We start from the raw sequence: 26934 nt of genomic DNA, 5'->3' as shown, positions 1-26934 counted from the left end.
AACTTCAATTCCGAGTCATACATATCAGCCCTGTGATAGTAGTTATCCCGGCAATCTCGAATCTATTCCCAATCCAAATACAATTTGGCAGGCGGCTTTCAAGCTCAGAGGCTTGGCCGACATGGATCGAAGGGAATGATGACGAGAGCTGCGGGGGGAAGAGTTGGAGAGGGGCAAGTGTGCGTACGGCGCATGGATCTGATTAAGGCCTCCATCACACACCAACCATCAGCAAGTTGCAACCCCCACCAGAAGCAGGTGCTTCTTCCTTCTCTTCTGTTCCTGTAAATCCCCCTCATCACTCTCATCTTTCTCATTTCGTGCCCGTTCCCGGACAACCAGCCCGAGATCGGAACAACCCACCACCCACCACATCACTACACCATTTCAACAAAGACTGTGCGCCCCAAAACTTCACAGAGATGTCCGCTTCAAGGACCAACCGCTCGATGGTCCTCCTGTTCACCCTCGTGGTGGTGCTGGTGTTTGCGTCGCCCGCACATGCATTCGGCGCCGGCAACATCGCCTCCATCGCAAAGATCGAAGGCCAGAACTTCCGTCATGGAGATATCGAAGTAAGTTCATACATACACGATAGGTCCGGTTCCGCGGGTAAAACAAGCTCCAACTCTAACCTTCCTTTGCGCGGCGCTGTGTAGGATACGCTACAAAAGATCGCATTCCTGAAGGGCGGAAAATGGACTGCGGCGCTGATCCGGAGGGTCTACTTTGGTAACTGGCTGCGCGACTACTCGCAGGCGCTCGATGTGGGAACGCTCAAGAGTGTGCCCAAGGATACCATCCGCTGCCTTATCTGGGTCCTGTCGTTTCTCAGCTTTGGTTATGCTACTGGGGAGTACGAAGTCACCGAGGAGCGGTTGGGTGTTTATCGTCCCGAAGAACACATCGGTATGAAAGGCTTTGGGAAGGTGTAATCGCAGAAGGGAAGGAAAGACTGATGAAAGATGGTAGACAACCCCAAGGACTACGCCGATAATCTGAATGCGCAGGTGTACGACTCTCGTCTGCGCCCGGCTGTACACCCCAGCGAGCTCGCTATCGATCCTCTCACCGGTATGAAGAACTATATCGCCAATGAGACCGGCGGCTGGGCGACGTCGTCCGGCTACGTCAAGTTCTCGTTGACTCGGTGCATCCACTTCGGAAGGATGTACACCTCCGGCCCGCGAGGCCAGCAAGGACGCGAGGCAGACCTCTTTGAAGCTCTGCGGTGCTTGGGCCAGGCGCTGCACTGTCTGGAGGACTTCTCTGCCCACAGCAATTACGTCGAGCTTGTGCTCCGGGAGATGGGACACCGCGCGGTATTCCCACATGTGGGAGAGCGCACGGAGATGGACATCGGTGTTCCGCCTGGATATCCCGGTGGACGCAGGGCGTTCCCGCTGATCACTGGTACCTTTGGTAGTGTCGACTTTGCGCACTCCGTGCTGGGAGAGGCGCAAGACAAGTTCTCGCAAACTGAGGTCGACGAGATGGATGTTGCGCTTGCCGATGCTCACGAGGACCAGAAACGTGCGGAAAAGAGCGGGCAAGGTTCGGTTCTTAAGGATCTGTTGAGACAGATGACGAGTATGGGAGTGATGGGCGGCGATACCGTGAATGATGTCGACCGCCTTGAGCAGCAATCCGATGCTCAGGAGATGGCCAACATGAAGATCGATAACTCCCGCCCTGCATTCAACCCGCTCGAGACCATGCACAAAATCTATCCTATCCTCGAGTTCCGCGACAACATCATGCGCGCCATCGAGGAGGCCATCGAGAAGATCCCCGGTCTCACGGCACTGGTCGAGACGATCTCCGATACTCTTTCCGTCTTCATCCTCTCACTCCTGGCACCCTACATCCGCCCGCTGATTGCGCGTGCCTCGCTCGAGCTCAAGGAGGGCTCCTCAGCCGTCATCGACTCCTCGGCGCAGCACCAATACGAGCCCTGGACAGATCCGTACTGCACCGACCCCACGCACTCCCTCCTCAGCAAGGACCACTTCAGCAACAAGCTGAACACGCCCGCCGGCGAGGTTGCCGCGGCCGTCGTACAGTTCTGCGTGCCGCGCGTGCTCCACGCCTGGGAGAACCCCGAATTCCCGCTCGACGTCGTCCTCAACGACGTGGCGCGGGTCTTCCACCACCCAGCGCTCCGCGACCCCAACTGCGACATCCAAGCCGGCATGTTCCAGACCGTGGTGAAATGGGCCGAGCACCTTCCCGACCGGGGCGCCAGTCTCAACGACGTCCTGGGCGCGGCCGGCGTGCGCGAGGGAAGGAACCACACCGGTGGAGTCTTTGGCGGGAAGTGTGGTGGCGGACATGGAAAGATGAAGGGCAGCGACTGGAGCAAGATCGATAAGCGGAAGAAGCCTAAGAAGGATGGCAAGGGCTCGTCGAAACCGGGCAGTGGTTACTCGGCTATCTCGGCGATTCCGGGCGTCTCCCAGGGTAAGGGCGGGACTATCAAGGTCGGCGGTGTCGTGCTGCCCGGTGTGCTCGGCGGCCTGCTCGATGCGGGCCTGGCGGGTTTCCAAGATGCCAGCGGCGGCGGTGGACATCTCGGTGAGAAGAAGAAGGATAAGTACAAAGAGGACAGGTACAAGGAGGGCAAAGACAAGTGAGTTCCCCCACCCCCCCACCCACCCCGCCATTACAGCCAGCTGACCCCCACACCAGGGACAAGCGCTCCAAGTCCAAAGACCGCTACAAGGAGAAAGACGACAAGTCATACAAAGACAAGGACAAGAAAGACAAAGACAAGGACAAGAAGGACAAGGACAAGAAAGACAAGAAGAAGGACAAGGACAAGTACTCGTCGTCGCGCGGCGGCGTGTACGAAGACGAGGGCGGCTACCTCCCCGTGCACCACCAAAGCGAGCGCTCCCTCTCCAGCGACGGCCGTCGCTCCGGCGAGGGCGACCGCCACCACCGCTCAGAGTCCAGAGAGCACCGTCGCAGCCACAGCAGGAGCCACGAGCAGTACGAGTACTCGGTTCGTCCCGTTAGCCGCGAGGGAGGGTACTACGAGCCGCAGTACGGAAGCGGACGTGTTCCGGGTGGGTTCGAGGCCGGATACGATAGTGGCGAGGAGCGCGAGCGCAGGGGCGATAGGCATAGGCATGAGAAACAGAGGCATGGTGGTAGCTCCGGCGGTGGTGGGTATGAAGGCTCGGCCGGCGGGTATTATTATGGGTAGATGTTGATGAGCTGGTGTTTATTCTTGTACCTATGATACATATGTCGGGTCTGGGTTTTAGGGGTCTTTCTTTGGCATGTTCGTGGCTTTTGACTGGTGGCGAATTGAGAATTGGTGCGGTTACTTGACTACATACTTCACAAGTGGGTCACTGATGATCTCGGCGAGGAGATAGATACGTGCAACAATATGTATTCCCTAAACGAACTGTGATATCATACGCCGAACCATAACCAAAATAGGTAATGCAGAAAGAAATGCAGAAAAGAAATGTAGAAAAGCAAGGGCTCCAAACTCCATCGCTCCCAAAACACACAACACACAACCATCGCAAACATCACATGTACCAAGTATGTACCAAGTAAGCAACTCCTAATGAAAGCTCCCCGGCATGCCCACCTCGATCTCGTGGACCTCTGGCAGCTCAGGAACCGGCGCGATCTGAACATTAACCAGGCCGCGGCATTTCTGTGCCAGGTCTTGTTCGTAGCCTGGTGCTTCATCATCATCATCCGAGTCCTCGTCGTGCTCGTCGTCGGACGGGGAGGGCGAGGAGTTCGTGGAGGATCCTAGCACGTGGATTTCTTGCTTGGAGGCGTCTTGTACGTGTGATTCCGAAGATGAGCTGGACAGGATCGACGAGGTGATCGAGGGCGGGTAGGCTTTCTGCTGGTGGTGGTGGTGGTGGTGGTGAGCGGCTTCTTCGCCTTCGCCTTCGTCTTCCTCTTCGACTTCGTCGTCGGAGTACTCGCCGTCCGAGTCTTCGTCTTCAGAGTCTTCTTGATAGCTGCCCGGAACGCTGGGCTCGCGTTCTAGTGGGAACGCGCTGGTCAGCACGGCTGACTCCTCCTCCTCCTCCTCCTGCTCCTGCTCATGCTCATGCTCCAAGATTGGATCGTACTCCTCGGCTGGCCCGTCGGCTGGGTGTACCGCATCGATGATTTCCCGCTCTGCCTCTTCCTCGTCCTCCTCCTCGTGCACGGGAGTCTCAACGCCCACATCGACGGTCTCTGGGACCTCCTCGTCGCTCTCCTCCTCGCACTCGCACGTATCCCTCTCCTCGCCCTCGTGCTCGCACTCGCGCTCCTCCTCCTCGGGGGCCTCCACAACAGCTAGCAGCTCCGGGCCCTCCCACTCGCCACTTTCCTTCCTCCCCACCAGCGGCGACTCGCCGCCGCTCTCGAATGCCTCGTCGACCGGCACCTCTTGCTGCACATCCACCTTGCAGGCCTCGAGCTCCTCGCGCCCCTCGCCGACTGTCTCCACCACCCCCTCTAGCAAGCCCACCACCCATCTTCGCCCCTCCTCCAACGACATACGGCAGCTATTGACGACGCCCTGAGCGCACACGCCCTTCGCAGTTGCGGCCTTGGCCGCCGCATCGCCGACCTTCGCGGCAGTCTCCGCGACCACGGACTGGGTGCGGGCCAGCTCAGCGCACACGGCGTCAAGGGTCTCATGGACCTCCTCCAGCTCCTCAAGCTGCCTTTCCAGCGCGGATTTTTCCGCGGAGAGCGTAGTCACCACAGCAGATTCTTGCTCGAGCTCGGCCTGGATCGTGGCGTGCTCCAGGTTGAGCCCCTTGAGTGCGTTCTCGATCAGGGCGGGGTTGAGACCGGAGGTCTGACGTCGCAGGATCTCGAGCTGGTTGTGGGCCCGTCGGAGCTCACCGTCTAGTGCTCTGCTGGGTGGGGTTAGTCCGTGATTGACGACTTGCAAGCGGAAGAGGGGCACTTACGAGGAGAAGACGGCTGCCGCTGCAGCTACAGGCGCCAGCACGGGCACGAAGATTGAGAGGAAGCCGACGGCTTTTTGGGACTGCACACAACGTCAGCTAACTATCCGGATACGGGGTATGTGGGTGAGAAGAGATGGGGAAACCATACCCTCTGCAACTCCCTCCGCTCCTTGGCCTCCAACTTCCTCTCCTCCATCTCCTGTTTCTTCTCTACCAGAGCCTCCATTTTATACGCCATAGTATTGAGGGTGGCCTGGACCTCATCAAGGTGCTTACTGGTCGCCTCAACACTCTCACGGTTCCCCTGGAGCTTCAGCTCCATATGCATCTTGCTCTCGTTGGCAACAGCGACCTTCGTCGTAGCGCGGGCGACCTGCACCAGCGCGCGCTCCTTCGCCCCGCTAAACTCCCGCAGCAGCGGCGAGACCCGCGACGTCTTGAAGGACTCGATAGAGCTCAGCGCTGCTTCCGAGGCCTGCGTCGCCGCGAGCGCTTCGCCCTCCGCCAAAGCGAAGGCGCCGAAGAGGTGTGCGAGCAGCGATTGCAGCTCGCCGTTCTCTCGTGCCGGGGAGGGGGCGCTGCCGCGCCGTGTGGATGTGTTGAGGAAGGATAGCAGCCGGTGCAGGATCGACGACGCATCTGATAGGTGCGATTGTGTGGCGTGGAGGCTTTCGGTTGAGCTCGACGAGAGCGACGTCGTGAGAACGCTCAGTTGCGGGTGCAGTGTGCTTAGTGACGACTGCAGGCCGCTCACGCTCGAGGTCAGGGTCGGGGGAGGGGTCTGTGTCTGTGTCTGTGGGGGCTCCATTGTGATGGTATGTGCTGTGTTTCTGTTGCTCAAGCAATGAGATGAAGTCGTGGGTAGAGTGAACGGGCGGTGGGCAGGCGGTGGAGGATGTCCGGATGTCCTGATATTCTGAAGTCCTGGCTTTGTTTTTGTTTCCGTATGTTGAGCAGCCCGTTCCGTTCCGTCCTCGAGGGGATATATACATATACCCCTCCTGCTCCTGCTCCTGCTCCTGCTCCTATTCCTGCTCCTACTCCTCCTCCGCCGCACGCCGCACGCTGCACGCCGCACGCTGCACACATAGCTCTCGATTGATTCCATTCGATTCGCGTCATGGATCTCACTCGACCACTAAGACGCTGCCAGCACTCCCCCTGCCCCCACCACCCTACCACCACCAACTGCTACTGGTAAATGCAATAATTCGAATCGAAACCACCACCACAGCGCCAACTGTTGATTTTCGTTTTCACCATGGCTGGCTGGCGGAGTGGTGGTGGCGGTGGTGGTGGTGGTGGTGTGGCATGAGGTGGGTGGGGGGGGTGGGTGGGGGGGTGTGTGGTGTGCTCTGTGAGTGGAAGGAGGGGGTGGGTGATGTGTGCTGTCCACCCACTGGCGAACAGCACGTTGCAGTTGCCAGCAGCCTTGCATAAGTTGCCAGGGTTGCCGGGGGGACCCCACACAGCGCGCCAGCACGAACGACGCGACGACCAGGAACAATTACTGTTTCACTGCTCTGGCTTTGCTTTGCGCTGTCTACACAGTGCAGCGCTGTGCAGTGATGATCCTTCGGTTTCTGCAGGCGTCGTCGCGTTGCTGCTCCGGCACGCACGTGTCAGAAGGAGCGCTCCTCCATGAGCGAAGGAAAGTATTTCGCTCAGTCGCCTCCAATCGCCGCCCGTCTGACGGAGAGACAGAAAAAATATATGTACTCCGTGATGCTCGACTGGTCGCGAGATGGATCACGTCTGCGGTATATGTACGGTATATGTACGGTATATGTACGGTATAATGCCGATGACGATGGAGATGGCATTATGGCACCAGCGGCGGGCTCGCAGTACGCAGCGGGCTAGAGCGGGTTAGTTGGAGCGGGCACGAGCGGCTAGGTATAAGTCAAGCGCGGGATTCTATAGGCACGCGAGTCTCGTGTGTGGAGTACATACTTTGGTAGTTGCAACGTGGGTAACTGACTAGTGGACCCAGAATCCAGATAAGCAGGGTGAGTATTAGGTGGCCGAGGATTGGAATTTGGAAATATGCAGGTGAAAGGACTGGTGTGCAAAACAATATTATACGAGGAGAGCTCGGCAGCTTGTGCCGGCGTCGATTTTGCAGAATAGAGTAGAGTAGAGTATGTAGATAGAGGGGCGAAAACTTCGATCGATTGGATGTCGGTCGGTGGCAAGGCGCATTTTTTTTCTCTCCGCAGAAGGAAGCCCCAAGGTTTCTTATCGCCGCCCTCTCTCGCCCTCTCACGCCTGCAGGAATGGGAATGGGTAGCGGCCATTGACTGGACTGGAGCGTTGACTGGAGCGGTCGTTGATCATGAGGATATATTCACGGCAAAGAACGGTCGCGATCGACTCGCGACTCGCTGTGGAATAAACAGACTTCCGCCGTGGGGAGCATATTTATGATCATACAGACGAGTGACAGCTGCAGTTTAAATTTCGCAAGTATATTGCTCGCTACTTTGAGTGACGGTTGCGCTTTAAATCGGCAAGTATATTGCTCTCTCTATTCTACCATATTCTACTCTACCGCGGCAAACATGTAAAGAAACGGATTGGATGGATGGATGGATGGATGGATGGATGGATGGATGGATGGATGGATGTCCATCCGTCTGGTGAAGAGAGGATAGGTATTCACTGTGAGAGAAATAGGTATTCGTACCGTGTAGAGAAGAGCAGAGCAGAGTATCCAGTCAAGTGCCAATAACACCCACCCTCGTCCCCGCAGACAACACAACCGCAAAACAGACCGATCGGTTCAGGATGAGACGAGCTCCTAGCCCTCCTCATCGATGATTTCCCAGTCGTCATACTGCTGTACCTCTTCCCAATTCTCGACCTCCGCCAGGCCGAGTCTTGCGGGAGTAACCTCAAAGGTCCGGGGGAACCATTCGTACAGTGATTCTGAGTCTGCTGCTGCGGTTCCGTTCTTCCTCGAGTCGGCCGCGGCGGCGATCATGGTTGCGAGTGCCTTCGCCGAGCCCGACGTGAATGCCATTCCTAGTCACAGTCAGCCGCCACAGACGCCGGGTAGCTCGTAATTAATGGCAGAGATGGGTGTGTGGGGAACCTACCATGGCCCTCGAAGCCCGCCAGCATCCACAGCCCGCGTGTATCATCCATCCGTTCGATTTCCAACCGCTCCGCATCCTCCTCGCCCACGGCGGGGACTTTTCCCACGAACGGCCGCCCGTCGCGGCTGAACCCCATAGTCCCGGACCATTCCGTTTTTGCCCTGCACTCTTTCCTTGCCGGTGCGGGCTTCCACCTCTCCAAGTCCAAGTCCTCCTCGTCCTCGGGAACTCCCAGCCACTCGGCGGCATCCCACACGTCGTGTCCGGCGGCACCACCCAGCCGCAGCCGCCGAAACTTCTCGATAAAGCTCTTCCTTAACTCGCGCGTATCTGCAAAGTCGTCGGTTTCGTACCCGGTCTCGTCCGCGAAGTATCCTGGTATCGAGGTGCGGAGGCCGTGTGCAACTTGCGGATTGATGCTGCCGTCCTGCATGCCGACGCCGTGATTTTCTTCGAATTCCCGCCCGCCGCCGAGCATTAGCTCGCCTCCGCCACCGTCTTCATCCACCGGCCGCTGGATAAGATAGCATGCCGTCTTCCGGTCGTGGCGGACGAGGCCGTAGGTGTGCGTTAATGGCCGGTCCTTGAGACTCTTCGGCGGGATGAGTGCAGCCATCTGAGCCCGCACGGGATATATCCACCCCTTGAACGCGGGCAGCAAGTGAGCGGTGTGTGCATTCGTCGCGAAAACAACTCTATCCGCCAGCACCGTTCCCCTTGGCGTCTCGACCGCCCACCTATTCCCATCATTGCCAGCCGACCGTGAAACCCTCGTCGCCGGCGTAGTAGTCTGCAGATTCAGCCACTGCGTCCTCACCCCCTTCTCGAGAATATGCGAAACGAGTTTATACGGGCTCAGCTTCCCAGCGGTGAACGTGACCGCGCCCAGCGCCGTCGGGGTCCTAAGACTCTCTCTCAGCTCCCTCCTGCCCTCGACGACCCTCAGCCTGCGTGCCACATCCGGCGCCACTTTTCGCAGCAGGTCGATATTCCTCTTCGCACGGTCGAGCGGCTCCGCCTCGTAGAACACATCGGCGGAGGGCGTAGCGACCCACTCGCAATCCACCCCCTCCCCCTCGATGTATTCACGCATGAGCTCGAAGTTCAGCTGTTCGAACTTGATGCGGGCCAGCGCCTCGCCCTCGCCATACGCGCTGCACAGCTCGATGAAGTCGCCCGACTGGTACAGCATCGGCTTGCAGTGGCCGCCGTTGCGGCCCGTCGCGCCCCAGCACGTGTTCCGCGCTTCGAGCATGAGCGTCGAGCTGGAGGAGGAGGAGGGCCCGAGCGACGACTGCAGGTGGTGGAATAGCATGGAGCCTGCGAGACCAGAGCCGATTATTAACGTCGTCACCGAGGAAGGCAGCGACGGCGTCGTCCGGTGCGCGTGCAGGAAGCTTGATGGCGGGGCGTGCCAGAATGAGGCCGTCGATGTGGGGTGCGGCAGACCCGGGTCGCTCACGGGGATCGGGTTCGGACTGGGCTCCGAGGTCGTTGTGCCCGCGGTCGGTACGCGGGGTGGCATGGTTTCGCGGGGTAGCTAGCTAGAGTATCGTCACAGGCGGGAAACAAATTTGCGAGGAAGGGAGCAGGAGGAGGAGGAGAGGGGGAAAAGCGGAGGAGGGTCTGTCTATCTATCTATCGGTTCAACTATAGCGGGGTGACGATAATACTTGCCTGTACGATATGCCTGCTGTGCCTGCCCCTCATTGAACGAAGTCACAAGATCCTCGACATGGGATGCAGGGGCATATGAGCTGTGCTGTGCTGTGCTGTGTCACTGCCACAGCTGCTGCTGCCTGTTGGAGAGTTACGCGGGGCACGGGTTTAGCGTGTCATAGCTGAGCTGAGCTTGGTTATCTAGGGAGCTGATCCGGATAAGATTGTCCTCAACCTTGGGCCTAACCCAAACCCTGTCTCGACTTGCGGAAACACCTTCCTGAGCCCGGGACGAACACATCTATGATCTGCTGAATATCGTCTAAACAACTGGGACTGTACCGCGATACTTCCGCATGCTCGACAATGTGGCACATTCAATCTGGCCATGGGGCTAACTACACATCTGGCTACACATCACTTGGCCTAGCAGTGGACCACATGGATATCGATATCGACTCGGCCCTCGGGAGTAGGTGCATACCTAGAGATGGACATACAGCAGCTGAAAACACACTCACCGACCGAACGACGATAGAGAGCTTTCAAATCTACCACTAACTAGCTGTACTAGTAGCACCTCGAGTATTCAAGAGCTTCACACATATACTATACTCTCGGAACCGTTCATCGCTCTTGAGTCCTTACCGATCAACCGCGGCGAGGTTGTCCTTCCGCCCTTCCATATCCGGCATTAAAGTGAACACTTATCCATTACTGCGCAAATCTCTAAGATTCCAGTGTCGCGGATTCCTCGAGTTGAACTCGGTACTCTATCGGTTTGCGGGTTCGAGTCGCTTGTCAGCCTCCGGGTCCTTACGGTAGGTAGCCCGTCGCACGCAGCCCCCGACTCCCAAGCGACGATTCCCGATGCTATTACTATTACCCGAAGTTACCGCTGTGAGCGGTCGTTTGCGACTTTAGTATCGTCACCACCTCCAGCTCCTCCAGCTCCGACTTGGGAGTACCCAGGCTTCCAGTTTCGACAGATACATCATACCTGTCCCGATTCCCAGGGCTGAACCAATGAAACGAGAGGAAACACCACTGCCCAGTCCATCGATGATCGATCTCCATGCCAGAGAACACTGAACAACACGAGTATGCCCCTGGCATCGACATGTACCCTAGGACCTCACGCACAAAAGAAACATATGTTTACTACGTAACCCCCGACTCCTAGCACCCACCGGCGGCTACGATAGGTAAGTAGTGGGCAAAGCGGAGTGCGGTGCCGTAAGCGGGATGAGTGGCTGTCGTTGCATTTTTATTGTCGTAGACTGGTAGGAGAGGTTTTTGGTTTTGTTTGGTCCACTCCGGGTTTCCTCGCCACTGTCGGCACCTAGACACCCCGTTCAGTCCGCAGATGGCTCGATGTGAGTTTAGTTTTCTTTGCCCTCAGTCCAGGCGTTTGTGGGGCGGTGGGAGGAGGACTCTATGGAGGGCATGATGCTAATCTGCCTATGCTGAGTGAGCTGTGTCGCGCTTGTGGTTAAGCGCGGGCAGGATTATGTGCTGCACGAGATTTACTGGATAGAACAGGGAAGGGTAAAATCTACAGGTTTTATCTAGGCTATGACATGTATGTCCACTTTCAACCCGTAATGTCTAGGATAGACCACAATAAGCGCCCTCCGTCTAACTCCATTATCCCACACCTACTCCAACTCCCACACTTACTCCAACTCCCACACTCTTGCCGAACACCCACATCCAACACCCACACCCTCACCTAACACCTTCTCCCGAAACAACCACAACCAATTTCCTCGCGCTCGCCCCGCTGCAGCCAGCATGGCAACCACCAACCCCTCCGCCGCGATAATCGTAGGCCAACAATTCCCCACCTTCGCAGACTTCAAGCACCAAATCCTGCGCTGGTCCGTAGAAGGCAAGTTCCGCACGCGGTACCAGAAGTCGAACATCCATATCAACGTCGTGGTGTGCGCGGAGGCGGCCTGCATGTTCAAAGTGCGGGCGCACCGGAAGAAGGCGTCTGAGAGTGTTGAGGTTACCATTGTCAATCCAAACCATACCACATGTGTGGGATCGACGGCGAAGAAGCGGAAGCGCGAGGCAAGGAATTGTCAGGCGTGGCTGCTGGAGGCGGTCCCGAAGGTTATGAAGGTGGGACAGGCGACGAAACCTAATGATGTTGTGAGGGAAATTGCACGCCATTATGGGCAAAACATTAATTACCGTGCTGGTCACCGGGCTTTAGAAAGTCTCCGACACAAGGACATCAACCGCGAAAATTGCGGTTCTAAATCCGAGAAGGAGAGGGGTCAGGAGGACAAGGAGAAGGAGGACGAGGAGGACGACGAGTAGGAGGAGGAGGAGGATGAGGAGGAGGAGGAGGACGAGGAAGACGAGGAGGAGGAAGAGGAGGGGGAGGATGAGGGGGAGGAGCAGGAGGTGGCCAGCACATCCGCCGCCGTGACCGTGGGCTAGCAATTCCGCACATTTCGAGACTTCAAGCATCAAATCCTTTGCTGGGCGGTGGAAGGCAGGTTCCGCACGCGGTACCAGAAGTTGACTAGCAGCATCAACGTGGTGATCTGCGCGGAGAAGGCCTGCACCTCTAAAGTCCGGGCTCACTGGAAAAAGGTGTCCGAGAGTGCTGAGGTTACTATTGTTGATCCGAATCATACGGCTTGTATCGGAAGTGGAACGGTGGGAAAGAAGCAGAAGCGCGAGGCGCAGAATTGTCAGGCGTGGCTTCTGGAGGCGGTCCCGAAGGTTATGGCGGTGAGCCAGACGACGGCACCTAACGACGTTGTGAGAGCCATTGCACACCACTATGCGCAGAACATCAGTTATTGGGCTGCACACCGGGCTTTGAAAACGCTCCGACACAAGGACATCAACCGCGAAAACAGCGGTTCTGGATCCAAGGAGGAGGAGGAGGAGAAGGGAAAGGAGGAGGGGGAGGAGGAGGAGGAGAAGGGAAAGGAGGAGGGGGAGGAGGAGGAGGGGAAGAATGAGAAGGAGAAGGAGGAGGGGGAGGAGAGGGTGAAGGTGACACGGTGTGAACCACCACTGACCCTTGTTCGTAAAAGACGACCACCCAAGAACCGAATGAGCAAGGGTGAAACAGGAAGGAAGAACGGACAACAGCATGCGGGAGAATTGCCGGATCTCCTAGATCGTGCCCCACTCAGCTGCTCAAGATGTAATCACATCGGTCATAAGGCTTCTACGTGTCGAAACATACATGATAGGTACTTAGGCACTATTTTAAGTAGTCTACGGTAGTAAGGCCGCATGCAACAACGAATCGATGTCCTCTCTTTCGTATTCTTTTCTGACTTTTCTAACGCGCTGGCGCAGTGGCGCAGTACGGCGGGTAGGCGCTTAATGTGGTCTACATAATCCTAGATAACAAAAAAGTGGATCATCCTAGACAAACCCCGTTCTTTTTATGTGCGTACTGTGGTCCATCGGCTGCTTCGTTCGGGGGATTGGGATAGGTACAGCCGGGTACATACAATGTCACGATCACAACCTGCGGCGGGAGCTCTGCCGTTCGGATGAGTGCAGAACTCGCCGAGTGGGGGGGGGGGGGGAGATCCCGGTTTGCGGGCTGGCTGGGGCGCCGAGATGGTTCGCCGTCACTCGGCTCATTGCAGCCAGAGAGACGCTGGAGACGCCGAGGACCCACATGTCAGATCTCGTAGCTCGAGACCGGACATGCCATGGGATCTAAGGGTGGGGAAGAGTTCAAGAAGGAAGGTATGTAGTATCAGAGACAGTGACGATCGGGATACCTACATGCGTTCTAGGTATGTGCGATCGGTCTCAGCAGTCATTGAGACACCATGAATCGTAGTAGCGCTGACGGGAGAAGTCTCGGGAAGAGTGATACACCACGTTGAATTGCACTCCGATACTAGGTATATACACATCCCTCCAAGCATCGGACGACATGCGTCTCACCTCAATGATGGTCAGAATCTAGGCTTTTGCTCGCCGTTCCTACTCTAGTCCCTTGCGCTCGGGCTCCCGCTAGGTACATAGCATGTCTCGTGGCCTGCGAAACATGAAGCCCCCCACCCCCCACCCGCATACATAGCAGCCCAGCCCATATCGGTTTGGCTTCTGTGATATGCAAGTATTGGAAGAGATGGCAGTCAGGTTCCCACGCGAGAAGATGGAAGGCACTCTAAGGATCGACCCTGACAAGTTACAACCATCGGGATCCATTTCGAACCCCCTAAAATCATGTCTAATGAAACCGGAAGGCTGGGTCCGATATGCTACACTCGTTGCCGAACCCTGGAGCGATTCATATGGCGTCATCGGAGTCCTGCTCCGTTCGATCGGTTGGTTGGTCTTCCTTGACTATGTACTAGTACCTACGGCCACGGGACCCACGTTGTAGGCTAGGTACCGGTACCTGCCTGCGGTACTCTCTTTGGAAGGGTTGGACAATATTTCCAAGCCCCCACCGGCAGGCGTGGAAAACGGTAGAGAGTTTCTCGCAAAAGGCGTCATGAATAGGTACCGGTATGTACCTGTACTTACCGACTGCGGAATCTGGGGACTATTGGTGAATTAGGCGAGCGGCGGAGTGATGAAGTGGGGATACGCGAGATTCATTATCAAGTTACCCAGCAATTGATCGGATCGAAGACTTGGAGTCTGTACTTCGCCGGTATTCTATGTAAATCGAAAACACGCCTCTCGATTCTCGAACCCACTTCCAGCCACGGCCACGGCCAAAACGACCCACAGCCTACAGACCCACAGCAATAATCAATTCCGCAAATAGAACACAAACTATTATCTTCAGGCTTCGAGTCTCAGGTTCAGTGCTTACGGTTTACGAATCAGCCGACGGAAGCGCGGTCACCGGAAAAGAGCCGACAAGCCTTTGTGCTACGCAAACCGGGCCCGGGAAAAACACATGTGCTGATTTGATTCCCGAATCATGGCGCTACTACATAGAGTATAAGCCCCAGGGTCCTCGTGCGTGCGTGCGGCGGTGCGCCGGTGCGCCATCGAGTTCCCGCGGTAGTTACAGACCTAGCTCGCACATGTGTATTCATTGTCGATAGCCGGCTCGAAGAACGGGTCTGGAATAGGTACAGCTGGCGGTGGCGATGGCGATGGCGATAGACCGCTGCTCGGGAAGGGAGGCCTGAAGACCTTGCAGCTCGAGCCTTCTTCTTCCCGATGGATAATTGATCCGTCGTACTTGTCACCATTTTCTCTTGGTAGGCGCGGTGTGACAATGTACGCCGTACAGACAAGGGCGAGAGTCGAGACGCTGCGGGAGCCAAATACGCCTCTTACGACACCACTCACCGATTCGGCGTCAACGTCGTGGACCTGCCGTTCCTGAAAACTAACCGCACTCACTAACTAGAGTGCTCAGTGGAGTAGCCACTGCACGTGTGGTCGTCGTCTCCACTCTTCAGGATCAACCTCGTAGGTTTGTACCTATCTCCCCGCCCCAACTGCCTGACAAATATGCCGCCGTACATAGGTACATCCTCGGCTGACCCTTTGAGCTTCCGCAGATTGCGTTAAACACCTGCTATCGGTACTCTTCTCCAGTTCGAAGCGGCGATGGGCGGTGGCCATATCTCTATCCACACGTTTTCGATGCTCCTGCTGCACCCGGTTAGCCCTGAAAACGCCACAGGAATAGAGTTCCGACGTCGATGCTTATGTGCATGGTGAGGACTCGGTTCCACGCGAACGCGAATGCGATGCGATGCGTTTGTCGGTTCTAGAATATCCTCATCGAAAGGAATCATGAATTATAGTATCTAACTATGGCCCACATCCGCGCGGCCGGAACATATCATAGGTGCTATAGGTACTCTACTATACATACAGTTGTGTAACTGCAGATGTCCGCAGGCACTCGGCTGATAACCGCATAGAATACCGTCCCGACCGTCTAGACCGCGATGAGACGCCCGTTCGTCATCGATCATCCGGCGCAGTCTAATTACCGTACCCCATCTTTTCGCGAGAAAAAATGGCAGACCGAGAGCTGAGAGAGCAAGGAATAAGCTTGTCGGCTCAATCCTGCGCTAAATCGCCCGCATAATCACCGGCATATAAAAAGAGAGGGGGGCCCGTGGGTTCGGCCGCTCCGGTACATACAGTTAGAACATCGCGAACTTCTTGCCTTCCAACCAAAAGCTTCCCCCCGCCCCGCGCCAGCCCCGGAATTGTTACACTCAGAGCACCCCGCAGCTCTTGGTCTCGCCACGAACGAACGTACAGGCTGCCCAGAGTCAGGCACCAGGAACAGGAAGCAGAAGAAGCAGTAGTCTGATACTAGTAGATTGATAGTCGTCTCAATACATACAATCGGAATACAATCGCCGCCGAGCTTCTCGCCTGCATAAAGCCGACCACCGCCGCCCTTTTGAAGGATGCCTTCCACTACCACCACCACCTCATCCGCATCCACTGGAAAGATGCAGCTCCCAGTCCTCCAGCTCCTCTCTCTCACCAACGGTGTCCAACTGGGCTACCGGTCGGCGCCGGCGGTGCCAAAGTCGGACCTGCCGACCTTGGTCCTCCTGCACCCGTTCATCACCGACAGCTCCTTCTTTGAGCCGCAATTCACGGATCCCCAGCTTGCGGACCAGAAATGGAACATGATTGCCGTTGATATCCACGGACATGGAAATACCACCGGAAGAGACGAGTTCACCTACTGGGACACCGCTACGGACGTTGGCCTGCTTCTTGTAAAAACACCCTCCCCCATACGATTAACCGGAAAACTAACGAATCCACCAGGACCACTTCGACATCCCCAAAGCGACCTTCTGCGGCACCTCCCAGGGCGGCTTCATCGCGACGCGGCTCGCACTGCAGCGCCCGCGCCTCGTGAACCGGATCGTCTACGCGGGGTCTTCGATCCTGGTCGAGACAGCGGAGAGCAAAGCGTCGATCACCTACCTAACCACGGACTTCCCGTACATCGAAGAGAACCTCGCACTCGTGAACAAGGCAGGCTTCGGCGTCGACATCAACTCGCCGGACGCAACGCAGCGCGAGATCGATGCTGGCAACCACTGGATCGCGACGTGGAAGGAACGCTACGGAGGCTCCCCCGAGAATGAGGCCCGCATGGTAAAGGTCACGAATCAGCTGCTCGAGAGAGACGATATCGTCCCTCGCGTTGGAGAGCTCGACGTCAAGATCGATGTTATGCACGTAAGTTCCGCTCCCGCCCCTCGCTCCCCCACACACCCCGACGCAGCGCCTAACATAGTGGCAGGGCGAACTGGACGAGATCTACACGGTCGACGTGCACGCGAACGGCACCAGGGCGGTCCTGGAGGCGAACGACCTGCTGGGGTCGTTCGAGATTGTGCCTGGAGGTGCGCACTACCTTTCGTGGGGAAAGTGGGAGCGCGTCAATGCCAAGCTCGTCGAGATCATGAAGCTCAAGAATAAGCGGGGTGAGCATCATCATAGGGATTAGGTACCTGTGTGTGTATGTATGTTGGTACTTGGGCGGTTGGTTGGTTACGAGAGACATGTCTGATGTGTGCGATGTGTATATATGAATGATTAAGAATGTAGTATTATTATTACCTATGGGCCTATGGCTTTGCGTGGAGAATGGTGATGAGAGAGGGAGAGAGAGAGGGAGAGAATCAGAGTCAATAAACAACTATGTAAAGATAAATAGTAGGGGCCAAAGAACGATTAAATGACAAGCGGGCTCTCGTTAAACGCTCGCCTGGCTACTAGTAGTTCCAGCGGGTATATACTTCCTACACTTCCTATTGTAGGCGCCAACTACTACAATCTCAGACCCTGCTCCAGACGAACAGATCTGAACAGCTTTCGGCCTGCCTACTATGGCATGATATACAGAGTAAACACCGCCATCAATCAAAATAAACTATGTAGAATATGTATGCACAGATGTACCTAATCAAGTAGTTCCATCCACTCAATCGAGTGATCTATGTGCCTATGTATGTACAAAAATGACGATGCCAGATGCCCAAGGTATGTACAAAGTATGTAGTGGGTAACTACATCAGCGTCTCAACACGCCCGCAAAGCCCCACACCAGCAGCATCACAGTGACAGCAACAACACCCCACGGACGAGCGGTCGCCGCCGCCGGCGCCCCCGAGACTTCGCCGGAATTTAGATTGTTGTTATCTGGAGGCGAGCCCGGCGGGCCCTGATCGGACTTCGGGGGCGGTTTGCCGCCTTCGGGAATAACGTTCTGCGGGAATAGGCCCTCGACGTTGCCTGCCATGATCCTGTTAGTTAGTTAGGTCTCAGAGGGGGGGTGAAAGGGGGGGAAGGGGGGTTTACCATGCAGAGTATACTCGCAAACGAACGAGTTCCCAAAGTGGTTCCCGTTCCCATCCCCAATATGGGAGCAATCTGTCATTCCGCAACCGACGTGTGTGGTATCGCGCCAGACGATGGCGGTGAAGTGGCCCGCCTCCTTCGAGAACTTGGGGTCATTCCAGTTGTAGAGTTGTCGCTCGTCCCACATTGCCTGCAGCGCCTCGGTCGCTGTCGCGTACCCACCCGCGAGGTTCTCGCCTAGCCCCGGCGTCATCGAGTGGCCCGTCGGACACGTTGCGCTGTAACGTTGCGCTACGTCTGCGAGTCGGGCGTCCCACGTTAGAGGGGGCGCTGAGTGTGCGGCGCGGATCTTGTTGTGCATGTCTAGGCATTCTTTGATGAATGCTGGGTCGGTGGAGGAGGTGGAGTGGACGACACCCGGCAGGAGGAGGAGGAGCAGCATGGCTGCTGGTTGGTATTTCGTGTTATGCTGGTTATTGGTCATGTTGATAGCTAACTGATCTGTGTTCGGTGTATGGAATTAGCTGGTGAATGATGATTTAGGAAGCTGTGTAGGAAGCAAGAGCAGGCTTTGGCTGGACTGCGCTGTTCGTTTTATGCTTGTTGCGCGGGAAGGTTCCTATGTACATACAAAAGGCGGGTGGCTACGGAGAATTGAACATGTTGAACATCTTTCTATGACAGGCGGAGTCGACCGAGAAGGCCGCGAGTGTCGTGGTCGCATCTCGACTGTCAAAATTAAGCCATCTGCGTGGATCATGAGCGTAAACGGGGGCCATCGGTTGGCGAGTGATACGTCATGCAAAACGGCTGGAGTGTTTGGGATGGGACGAGTAACATCACGTGTTTACGAGTATTTTCGTTCCTCCTCCGCTCATGTGGGGCATCCCGAGTCGTAGGTCTTTGGCAGTACATCGAAGAGTACAGCTCAAGGCTGGCCGGCCGGCATCTCCACTACTGTAGCAAACATTAGCTTCGATGGACCTGTGTTGCTGAAGGGTACCTACTAATTCGTGCGACTTGTCCGCCATACGGGCCACAATACTGGACGACAGCAAAGGTAAAGGACATGAACGCAGGAGAACGCACGAGCAGGGTTTTGCAGATGGCTCTTTTTTCAACACCCCTCTGGCAGGCCGGAGGCGGGATCGAGAGGAGAGCACACACAGAAGAAAGAGGAGATAGAGGTTGATCGTCTATTCTGTAGAGGATGATGAAGAAAGAAGAAAAAGAAGAAAAACCTGCCGGACTCAATTGGTCGACCCCGCCATGGCCGCCAAAGTTGAGGCCTACCAACGTTTATGCCCATTGCCCACTACTAACCACATTCGGTTTCTCCCGCCGACAGGAGTCCTCCTTCACTTCCTCCTCTCGCCGACAGCTCCTCCACCGCCTTGCCACAAGTGCGTTACAAATCTCGCCAAATCATCCATTCCCAAGTTACTGCGTAAGATTACGGGTCCCGGCCATCGACCGAGAACGAGAATACATCAGCACATATGTACGTTTTCCGACGGGGATCTTGCTACGCATGCTGCCGAGCCACCACGGCCCCCAATGCATATATAGAGCGGACTCGGTATGATACTGCTGCCGGGGGCGATGTCGTTTTCTGTCTTGAGAAGCCTCAAGGATGGACCGTTACCAGCCAGCCGGCCAGTATAACGTGCGGACAATGAGCCCGCTCACCGCCCACAGCCCACCGCCGAGACCTCAGCTAACTCCGAGGACAAGATGATGGGACCGTATCGGCGGCGTCGGGATACTTTGATAAGATTATGTACTCTATGTAAGCATGTTAGCAAATGGTACCCACTGGAACCAGCCAGGCGAGCGTTTGGCGAATGTCCATCCTTGCTGCATAGTGTATCACTCGCCAACCTCGGATGGCCCGCCGTTTACGCTCATGAACCACGTAGGTAGACACTGGCATGATTCTACTCACACGGCCGGAAATCCAGGGGCCCCCCCGTCTCCACCCTTCTGCAGGTTATTATCTGAGATTGGATCTGTGTCTGAGGATGAACAGTTATCCTATGTGACGACACTGAGGAAACCTCGTTCATCAGCAATTATTCACAGGGCGAGGGGTGGGAGCCCTAAACTTCCGGCCGTGTGAGTAGTTGAGATGTGATCACAACCTCCTTCATCGACTCTGCTTGTCATACTAGAAGGATATTCCAGCTTTTCAATTTCCCACATCCACCGGGCTTTTGTAGGAACCTTTCGGTACAACAAGTATAAAACATACCTTTCTCAGCTCAGTATATGATCCATCTGCTCCATACACAGCTTCCTGGACCATCCTTCACAAGCTAATTCCATACACAGAGTATAGACCCAGCTGTCAACATGACCATTTTGAACCGGGAAAACATGAGGTCTCAACCAGCAGCCCTGCTGCTGTTCCTCCTCCTCCTGTCGGGCTTTGTGTACTCCATCGCCGACCCCTCCATCACCACCTCCACCGACCCATCCTTCATCCGCGAGTGCCTAACCGTGCACAACCAAATCCGCGCCGTGCACTCCGCAGCACCCGTATCCTGGGACGCCCATCTCGCGTCCGTAGCGCAGGAGTACAGCTCGACATGTCCTCAGCCGCACTCATCTCCGCCCGGAATGGGCGAGAACATCGGGTGGGGCCTGTCTGCCACAGATGCGCTCAATCGGATGTACGACGAGCGGCGGCTCTACGACTGGAGCAACCCGCAGTGGGCCAAGGAGACGGGCCGCTTCTCCGCCATCGTCTGGAGAAACACTTCCCGTGTCGGATGCGCGCTGACACACTGCACGGCCGTATGGGCTGCCCGGGGATTTAGCGCGGAGCTCCCGTACGAGCTTGTTTGCGAGTACTCTCCGAAGGGTATACCCCCAGAAAGAGGGAGGATGTGAATTCGCGAGAGGCTAATGGGTTGTAAAGGCAACATCCAGGGCAGGTTCCCCGAGAACGTTGTTCCCGAATGCGAAGGTGGCACACCGCTCCTGCACCTGACGTTTAAACAGGCCTCGGGCTCGGCGCCGGATAAGAACCAGGGTTTTGGAGGGTTCGTTTCGGCGGCGCCGAGGGCGACAGCTCGCTCATGGATTGTTACTGCTGTTGTGGTGATGCAGATTTGGGCTTTTGCTTATGCTGTTGGATTGCTGGTGCGCTGGGTCTCCGAGATCGCCTCGGAATATTTGTACGTCCCGGGTAACTAGAGAAGCTGAGTGGATGGAACTATGTGGTTACTTAGATACATCTGTACATACATATTTCTAGTTTATTCCGATTGATTGATGGCGGTGTTTACTCGATATATCATAGGTAGTAGGCAGACCGAAAGCTGCTCCGTTCTGTTTGTCTGTGTAGAGTGGAGTAGAGTAGTTAGCGCCTGCAGATTGCAATAGGTATCACATAGAAGTTGGAATTCAGCAAGGGCACCGCAAACCTCGAGCTGCTCTCACGGCCTCAGCATGAGCGTGCGTATGCAAGTCCTCGGGCACACACCGGTACTGTTGCACTCGCGCGGTGCAGGGCCTTCGAGCTCACTATATCCACTCGGACGCACTCAGTCATTCGTAGGTGGGGGAACAATGGCTACTTCAAAACGAATCATAATACCTACTATTCTTGAAGGCGAGGAAGCCATTGCCTAATTTTAGATTCCATGTCGGGCTTTCGGACGGCACAGGGAAAAGACAAAATCACACTCTACATTGCGATCGGGAACCGGATCGATATCAGGCCGAGCTACTCTTGAGATCACAGCATACAATACAGCTCTATGTGAACAATTCGTCACACGACAGCACAGATCGAGGTAAAATCATAGGATACGCTCAATGGTAATAGGTAGTAGTATTTAGTAATACTCCCTGGGACTCGAGTCCCTCGAACTCGGAGACGAAGGGTGCGTACTTGTTCTTGTGGTTGAAAAAGTGTCGCTTGACACTGCCGGCGCCGCGCTTGAGGGTTTTGTTGGATGGAGCGATGGTGGCTTCGTCGGAGGAGATGAGGGAGAAGCGGCGCTTATGGATGTTGGCTGACATTTCTTTCGCTGGGCTCTGTGAGTGGGTGAGGCGCAGTGGTGGTGCTGGGAGTGGTTGGCTTACCTTTTCGGAGGTTGGTGTGTTTGAACTTGTGTGAAGGTGGTGGGAAGATGACGAAGAGTGTGGTGAGCTCGCGCTTTGGCGTGGTGAAAAGGAGTAGGAGTGGTGGATGATGAAGCGGAGTAGGAGTTGTAAATGGTTGAGAATTGGAGTGGTCAACCAAGTGGTGAAGTAAAGCGTGAAAGCAAGCTAGCGACTCCAACACCTACACACCTGCATAGTGTATCACTCGGTAACCCGATTTCTTGAATATGAATAGCGCTGGACTCAGAGTCAATGTGTCAAACTAAATAGACAACACGCAGAATCAATCGAAATACTCACTAGCAATTCAGCCAGCTAGCACTCGTTTTCATGCTCACTTCCACCCTTGACGACTAGGTATCCGAATTGATCCTTCTGATTGTATGCCGGATTTTCTGATCATGCCGCGGGTTCAGTTCGGTTGGGGTGGCTTCATCCCGTATCTACCTTACATGGAGCACCGCAGCGACCAAAGCAGTGCAAGCAACTGCGAGCACCACGGACGAGGTACCTATGTACAGCTATGCAGTGCGAGAGCCCAAATCTCCGAGTTCCTACACACGCGCGAATCCTTTGTAAGCCATGTTCCGGCAGCGGCGGCGGTCTGAGACGATGCCGTTCTGTTCGGTTCGTAAGGGGGTTGCCGTCACTAAAGATTGAAACTTCGTTGCCGAGGGTACCTACCTAGATCTTCGGTTTTTACTACCGGTCCAGGTCCAGTGCCTCCGAAAGTCCAGTCCAGTCCAGTCCATCTTGAGGCTTGGACTGGACTGAACTGGGTGGCCTTCTGCGCGGCTGGTAACTAGGACTGGACGGACGGCAGTCGACCGCATGGACTGGTAGGTACTTTGAATGGAAAATGTTGGAAATTGGTGAAGAACATTTTTCCAGAGTCTGACATCTCCATCGTGTAATACCTTCGGTGTGGTATGCCATTCCATCTTCCAGCAGCCATATATGACGAGTTGAACGTCCCTTCAGACCCGGCTTCTTTGCTTGAAACACATCCGGAACGTTAAAGCCTTCGGTGGCCGGCACCAAGGATTTCATTTTCCACAACTGTGTACGAAACCTGAATTTTTGATGGAAGGATGGATTGTGAAGGGTTGAAGGAGTTGCGGTGATGTTGCTTCTACCTATGTGAAGGATTCAGTGGGGTTCAAATCGGCCAGCCACATGGTTCGGCCCCCAGAGTTCTGTGGGATTCTAATCGGCTACCTAGCCACATAGTTCGACCCTAAATTTTCAGAAAGTGACAGTCCGTGGCAGTCCGTGGCGGCAAAATGTTGGACGGACTGACCACACACCACCCTTCAATTTTATCAGCCGAACTGGACTGGACTATTGGGAGCACTGCCGGTTCTTGGAGTACGCGTGGACGGCCAAGAAGTCCAGCTCCTGCGATCCAGCCAGTCGGTCGGTCGTTCGGTCGTCTCGTTGCTCGCCGCTCGATTGCGAGCGTAAAAACCGGAATTGCCCGTGCTCACGAGATCTTTCAAGCTTCCAAGTTCCAGCCACCCAAGCCAACGTCGCCCTCCTCTCCCCCCTCCCCTGCCTAAACACGCGGAGCATCAAAATTTGTAAAATCCCAAGTATGATACTAAAACGCACTGGAAGGCATACCCGGCAGATGATTGGCATACACACCTCACACATACCTCATATGATACATAGAGTACGCGCCAGATCGGTTGGTGCACCATGCACAACCCAAAGCGGATACTACCCGTACCCCGCAAACCGTAAGCGAGAGTTTTGGCGCGTTTTTATGCACCTTATCTCTAACCTAGTTACCGGAGGGGTGGGCACTGGGTTGGGTGGGGAATGTCCCGCCCTAGATGACTCTTATATTTGGTATGTACTTGTCAACGAGCGTGCTGAGGATTCACGGTTCACCTGGTTGCTATTGCCGATTATGTGTATGTCCTCTTATGTAAAAGTCCGAGATGGCGGAACTGGGATTTGTTTGAATCATGGTCATCGCACACTCCTTGCGTTGGGACGCTATTGAGAGACACCTGCGGTACGTTCCAGTTACATACCAGGTTCAAAGCAGCGGAGGTTTGTCTAGAGCACGGTTACTAGATAGCAGATATATGCATGTCACATTGTATGGGCCAGCTTTGAAATCCAGGGTAATTCTAGAGCGGGCGGTGATCAATATGGGATCACTTTCCAACAGCCACAGCCCCACAAGGAACAAGCCGGTGGGACCGACGGTCCTATGTACTAGTAGTGGAGTATGGGCCCCCGAGACCACTCCCGGCGACGAACAACACCGCAGTTACTCATCTGGTACTAAGCACGCTCGTTGGAAGCGAGATATTATGTAGGCAGTTGTCAGACAATTCCCAGCCCGCCGGTTTCGTGTGCGAGTACGAGTATGTATGGTCCCTGGGTACATGGGAATTCCGCCCGCATGCCATAGAGAACGAACAGCAATTCGTCCTCCATCTCGCCTCCGTGACCTCCATGCTTTAGTCCACCTTCATGTACCCCACCTTACGCTATAGCCGAAGTAAATTCTAGGGGCGGGGAAGATCTTTCGCGGATCCATTTATATTCAATTCTCGCTCCTTTTTATGCTGGTCACTGGATAAGTCAATAATCAGAATGGAGAATGACCCAGAAATCGTCCGCGAGGTTGAGAACGCCCTCCATGTCGACATCATACCGGGGACCGAGATTATGGCGCAAGGTATCTATGCCCACGGGCCTGTTCGGGGGACTTGGCAGAGCTGATGCTGCAATAATGTAGTGGCCGGAATCCACCTCGTCGAGAGCAAGAGTGATGGAGTCCTTGTGCCCCAGCCCTCCAACAATCCAGAAGATCCGCTCAATTGGAGTCCGTTGTGGAAGGGCATCGTGATGTCGAGCATGATCATGACATCGTTCCTTCAAGCATTCGGGCCTTTGGCGATCGCGCCGCAGGTTCCCCAGTACATGGCGGAATGGAACAGGAGTCCACCTGAGATCCTACGATTTGTAGGGCCTCTTTCTTCCCGTGTTGTCTCCCGCCTCTCAAGCTGATTCTGTGTCAAGATCGGTATAAGTATCCTTGTGCTCGGGTTTAGCAATTTCCTCTGGGTGCCACTGTCCACAACATACGGTCGTCGGTGGGTCCTGATAGCTTCTGCGGCGGTCTCGCTCGGATCTTGCATTTGGAGGGCCACGGCCACATCTTACAGCTCCTTTCTGGGCGCATGCATCCTGCACGGTGTGGGTGCGGGTACTGCTGAGACGCTTCCTCCGGTATTGATTAGCGACATCAAATTCCTCCACGAGCGTGGGTTCTGGATGAACGTCTACACGTGGAGCTACTTCGGGTCGCTGATGGTAAGTGTATCCCTCCGAGTACCGCGTTTAAATCCGCTCACCCTGTATAGGTGGGACCTATCGTTGCCGGGGCCATGACCGACCGATATGGCTGGAGGAGCTTCTGGTGGCTCAACGTCGTCCTGTACGGTGTCATGATCGTCCTCCAACTCTTCCTGCACCCGGAAACCCACTACGACCGACGCCACCTCGTTGGCGCGGGCCCGGGCAGCGACGACCGTGGCTTGATCCCGTCCGACTCCTCAAACGCCGACGCCGAGAAGCCGACCGTCGCCACCTCGGAGAATCCCCCACACGCCCTCGAACACGTCGACGAATATTTCGGCAAGGGCACACCGATCAGATCACAATTCGTCTCGGTCATAAGGCGCACCTCAAAGAAGGAGTCGCTGTTGTCCCTGTGGATCCCGATCAAGCTGTTTTCGTTCCCGATTGTCGAGTGGACGTCGTTTGCGTTCTCGTGGAGCGCGAGCGGCTTCCTCATGGTCAATCTTACGCAGTCGCAGGCGTTTGCCGCCCCGCCGTATAACATGTCCAGCACCGCTGTTGGTACGCTCTCACCCGTCCATTTGATTGATCTCTGAACTGACTGGACCGATGCATAGGACTCACGAACTTCGCGCCGCTCGTGGGCGCAACCATCGGCATGCTAACCGCCGGCCCGCTCAGCGACTGGGTGTCGATGCGGGCCACGCGCAAAAACAACGGCATCCGCGAACCCGAGATGCGGCTTCCGAGCTTGATCCCGTTTGTTCTCTGCACCATCGTCGGGACACTGGTGACCGCATACGGTTACCAGAATGCGTGGAAGTGGGAGATTATCGTGATCGTGGGATACACGCTTCTCGGCCTCCAGGTTTCGGCCATCTCGGCCATCGCCATGACCTACTCGATCGATTCGTATAAGCCCGTTGCGGGCGAGATACTGGTTTCGGCCACTGTGAACAAGAATCTCTGGGTATGTCTCCCTCCGGCTGGCGGCGAGCGCTGCGGATGGAACGTCCGTTGACTGACGTGTGCTCGGTGGGAATGTAGGGGTATGGAGTCGCCGAGTTCCTGACCCACTGGATCATCAGCTCCGGGTATGTTGCGCCCATGACTACTATCATGGGAACCTCAGTGGTGATATACCTGTTTGCGATCCCGCTGTACATCTGGGGCAAGAATTTGAGGAGGATTACGAAGGATTCGAACATTCATTCGATGTAGCTTGACTTGGTAGGTAGCAGTGCTCGTGAGTTGTATGTAGAGTACCTAGCATATATGTGAATAGAATAGTTTAACTGGATCACGATCAATTGGACGGCATAAGCGAAGTGGCTTGAAAAGCGTGTTTTGCAGCTGCGGCCAGTCGGCCAGTCGTCCGTCAAAGACTGGGTGGCTGGGCGGCTAGGATGTGTAACGATTGTGCCTTGGCCCTGCCGTGGTTTCGGCTTCCCTGACGTCGCCGATCCATGACATCACTACATGCC

General features: G+C 55.6%; 8 protein-coding genes across 8 annotated transcripts; 4 read left to right on the top strand and 4 right to left on the bottom strand.

Moving 5' to 3' along the window:
• Nucleotides 1-196: 196 nt before the first annotated feature.
• Nucleotides 197-3391, top strand: BZA05DRAFT_389505 (heterokaryon incompatibility protein Het-C-domain-containing protein). Its single transcript, XM_051482782.1, has 4 exons — nt 197-575; nt 660-909; nt 973-2629; nt 2689-3391. Exons 1-4 carry the CDS (start codon nt 423-425, stop codon nt 3206-3208), a joined length of 2580 nt encoding a protein of 859 aa, XP_051341955.1. The 5' UTR covers nt 197-422; the 3' UTR covers nt 3209-3391.
• On the bottom strand, nt 3388-5970 carry BZA05DRAFT_434225 (uncharacterized protein). Its single transcript, XM_051486313.1, has 3 exons — nt 5095-5970; nt 4947-5026; nt 3388-4892 (listed from the first exon to the last, which is right to left on the bottom strand). The coding sequence occupies exons 1-3, from the start codon at nt 5752-5754 to the stop codon at nt 3581-3583; spliced, it is 2052 nt and encodes a 683-aa protein (XP_051341954.1). The 5' UTR covers nt 5755-5970; the 3' UTR covers nt 3388-3580.
• Nucleotides 5971-7523: 1553 nt separating this feature from the next.
• Nucleotides 7524-9784, bottom strand: BZA05DRAFT_389499 (FAD dependent oxidoreductase-domain-containing protein). The gene is made up of 2 exons (XM_051482781.1): nt 8045-9784; nt 7524-7970 (listed from the first exon to the last, which is right to left on the bottom strand). Exons 1-2 carry the CDS (start codon nt 9567-9569, stop codon nt 7747-7749), a joined length of 1749 nt encoding a protein of 582 aa, XP_051341953.1. The 5' UTR covers nt 9570-9784; the 3' UTR covers nt 7524-7746.
• A 2036-nt stretch (nt 9785-11820) lies between these two features.
• Nucleotides 11821-12934, bottom strand: BZA05DRAFT_216652 (uncharacterized protein). Its single transcript, XM_051479661.1, has 2 exons — nt 12748-12934; nt 11821-12501 (listed from the first exon to the last, which is right to left on the bottom strand). The coding sequence occupies exons 1-2, from the start codon at nt 12821-12823 to the stop codon at nt 11921-11923; spliced, it is 657 nt and encodes a 218-aa protein (XP_051341952.1). The 5' UTR covers nt 12824-12934; the 3' UTR covers nt 11821-11920.
• Nucleotides 12935-16140: 3206 nt separating this feature from the next.
• Nucleotides 16141-17159, top strand: BZA05DRAFT_416385 (Alpha/Beta hydrolase protein; the record flags this gene model as incomplete). The annotated part of the gene is made up of 3 exons (XM_051485399.1): nt 16141-16416; nt 16469-16888; nt 16953-17159. The coding sequence occupies 3 exons, from the start codon at nt 16141-16143 to the stop codon at nt 17157-17159; spliced, it is 903 nt and encodes a 300-aa protein (XP_051341951.1).
• Nucleotides 17160-17726: 567 nt separating this feature from the next.
• BZA05DRAFT_442427 (CAP domain-containing protein) lies at nt 17727-18497 on the bottom strand (the record flags this gene model as incomplete). Its single annotated transcript, XM_051486753.1, has 2 exons — nt 17727-17947; nt 18014-18497. The coding sequence occupies 2 exons, from the start codon at nt 18495-18497 to the stop codon at nt 17727-17729; spliced, it is 705 nt and encodes a 234-aa protein (XP_051341950.1).
• A 1767-nt stretch (nt 18498-20264) lies between these two features.
• BZA05DRAFT_349119 (CAP domain-containing protein) lies at nt 20265-20974 on the top strand (the record flags this gene model as incomplete). Its single annotated transcript, XM_051481244.1, has 2 exons — nt 20265-20876; nt 20934-20974. Coding segments are annotated over exons 1-2 (552 nt in total), but the record flags the coding sequence as incomplete, so codon positions are not given.
• Nucleotides 20975-24276: 3302 nt separating this feature from the next.
• BZA05DRAFT_464730 (putative MFS transporter) lies at nt 24277-26794 on the top strand. Its single transcript, XM_051487743.1, has 6 exons — nt 24277-24824; nt 24885-25111; nt 25169-25462; nt 25513-26011; nt 26068-26420; nt 26498-26794. Exons 1-6 carry the CDS (start codon nt 24740-24742, stop codon nt 26669-26671), a joined length of 1632 nt encoding a protein of 543 aa, XP_051341948.1. The 5' UTR covers nt 24277-24739; the 3' UTR covers nt 26672-26794.
• The last annotated feature ends 140 nt before the right edge of the window (nt 26795-26934 follow it).

The sequence above is a fragment of the Tricharina praecox genome (assembly GCF_024521635.1).
Source record: "Tricharina praecox strain CBS 144465 chromosome Unknown BZA05scaffold_5, whole genome shotgun sequence".
Classification (NCBI taxonomy): domain Eukaryota; kingdom Fungi; phylum Ascomycota; class Pezizomycetes; order Pezizales; family Pyronemataceae; genus Tricharina; species Tricharina praecox.
Note: the sequence above shows the minus strand (reverse complement) of the source record. Positions and strands in the feature narration are given on the sequence as shown.

Bases quoted from the DNA above. Each gene is read 5' to 3' on its own strand.
- BZA05DRAFT_434225 (XM_051486313.1), bottom strand. From the start codon at position 5,754: ATGGAGCCCCCACAGACACAGACACAGACCCCTCCCCCGACCCTGACC. The intron at 5,027-5,094 runs GTATGGTTTCCC...CGTTGTGTGCAG, and splicing joins AGCGGAGGGAGTTGCAGAGG to TCCCAAAAAGCCGTCGGCTT. The intron at 4,893-4,946 runs GTAAGTGCCCCT...AACCCCACCCAG, and splicing joins GCGGCAGCCGTCTTCTCCTC to CAGAGCACTAGACGGTGAGC.
- BZA05DRAFT_464730 (XM_051487743.1), top strand. From the start codon at position 24,740: ATGGAGAATGACCCAGAAATCGTCCGCGAGGTTGAGAACGCCCTCCAT. The intron at 25,463-25,512 runs GTAAGTGTATCC...CACCCTGTATAG, and splicing joins GCTACTTCGGGTCGCTGATG to GTGGGACCTATCGTTGCCGG. The intron at 26,012-26,067 runs GTACGCTCTCAC...ACCGATGCATAG, and splicing joins CATGTCCAGCACCGCTGTTG to GACTCACGAACTTCGCGCCG.
- BZA05DRAFT_389499 (XM_051482781.1), bottom strand. From the start codon at position 9,569: ATGCCACCCCGCGTACCGACCGCGGGCACAACGACCTCGGAGCCCAGT. The intron at 7,971-8,044 runs GTAGGTTCCCCA...GACTGTGACTAG, and splicing joins GGCGGGCTTCGAGGGCCATG to GAATGGCATTCACGTCGGGC.
- BZA05DRAFT_389505 (XM_051482782.1), top strand. From the start codon at position 423: ATGTCCGCTTCAAGGACCAACCGCTCGATGGTCCTCCTGTTCACCCTC. The intron at 576-659 runs GTAAGTTCATAC...GGCGCTGTGTAG, and splicing joins TCCGTCATGGAGATATCGAA to GATACGCTACAAAAGATCGC. The intron at 2,630-2,688 runs GTGAGTTCCCCC...CCCCCACACCAG, and splicing joins TACAAGGAGGGCAAAGACAA to GGACAAGCGCTCCAAGTCCA.
- BZA05DRAFT_216652 (XM_051479661.1), bottom strand. From the start codon at position 12,823: ATGCTGTTGTCCGTTCTTCCTTCCTGTTTCACCCTTGCTCATTCGGTT. The intron at 12,502-12,747 runs GTCAGTGGTGGT...TTCTGCGCATAG, and splicing joins GTCGTCTTTTACGAACAAGG to TGGTGTGCAATGGCTCTCAC.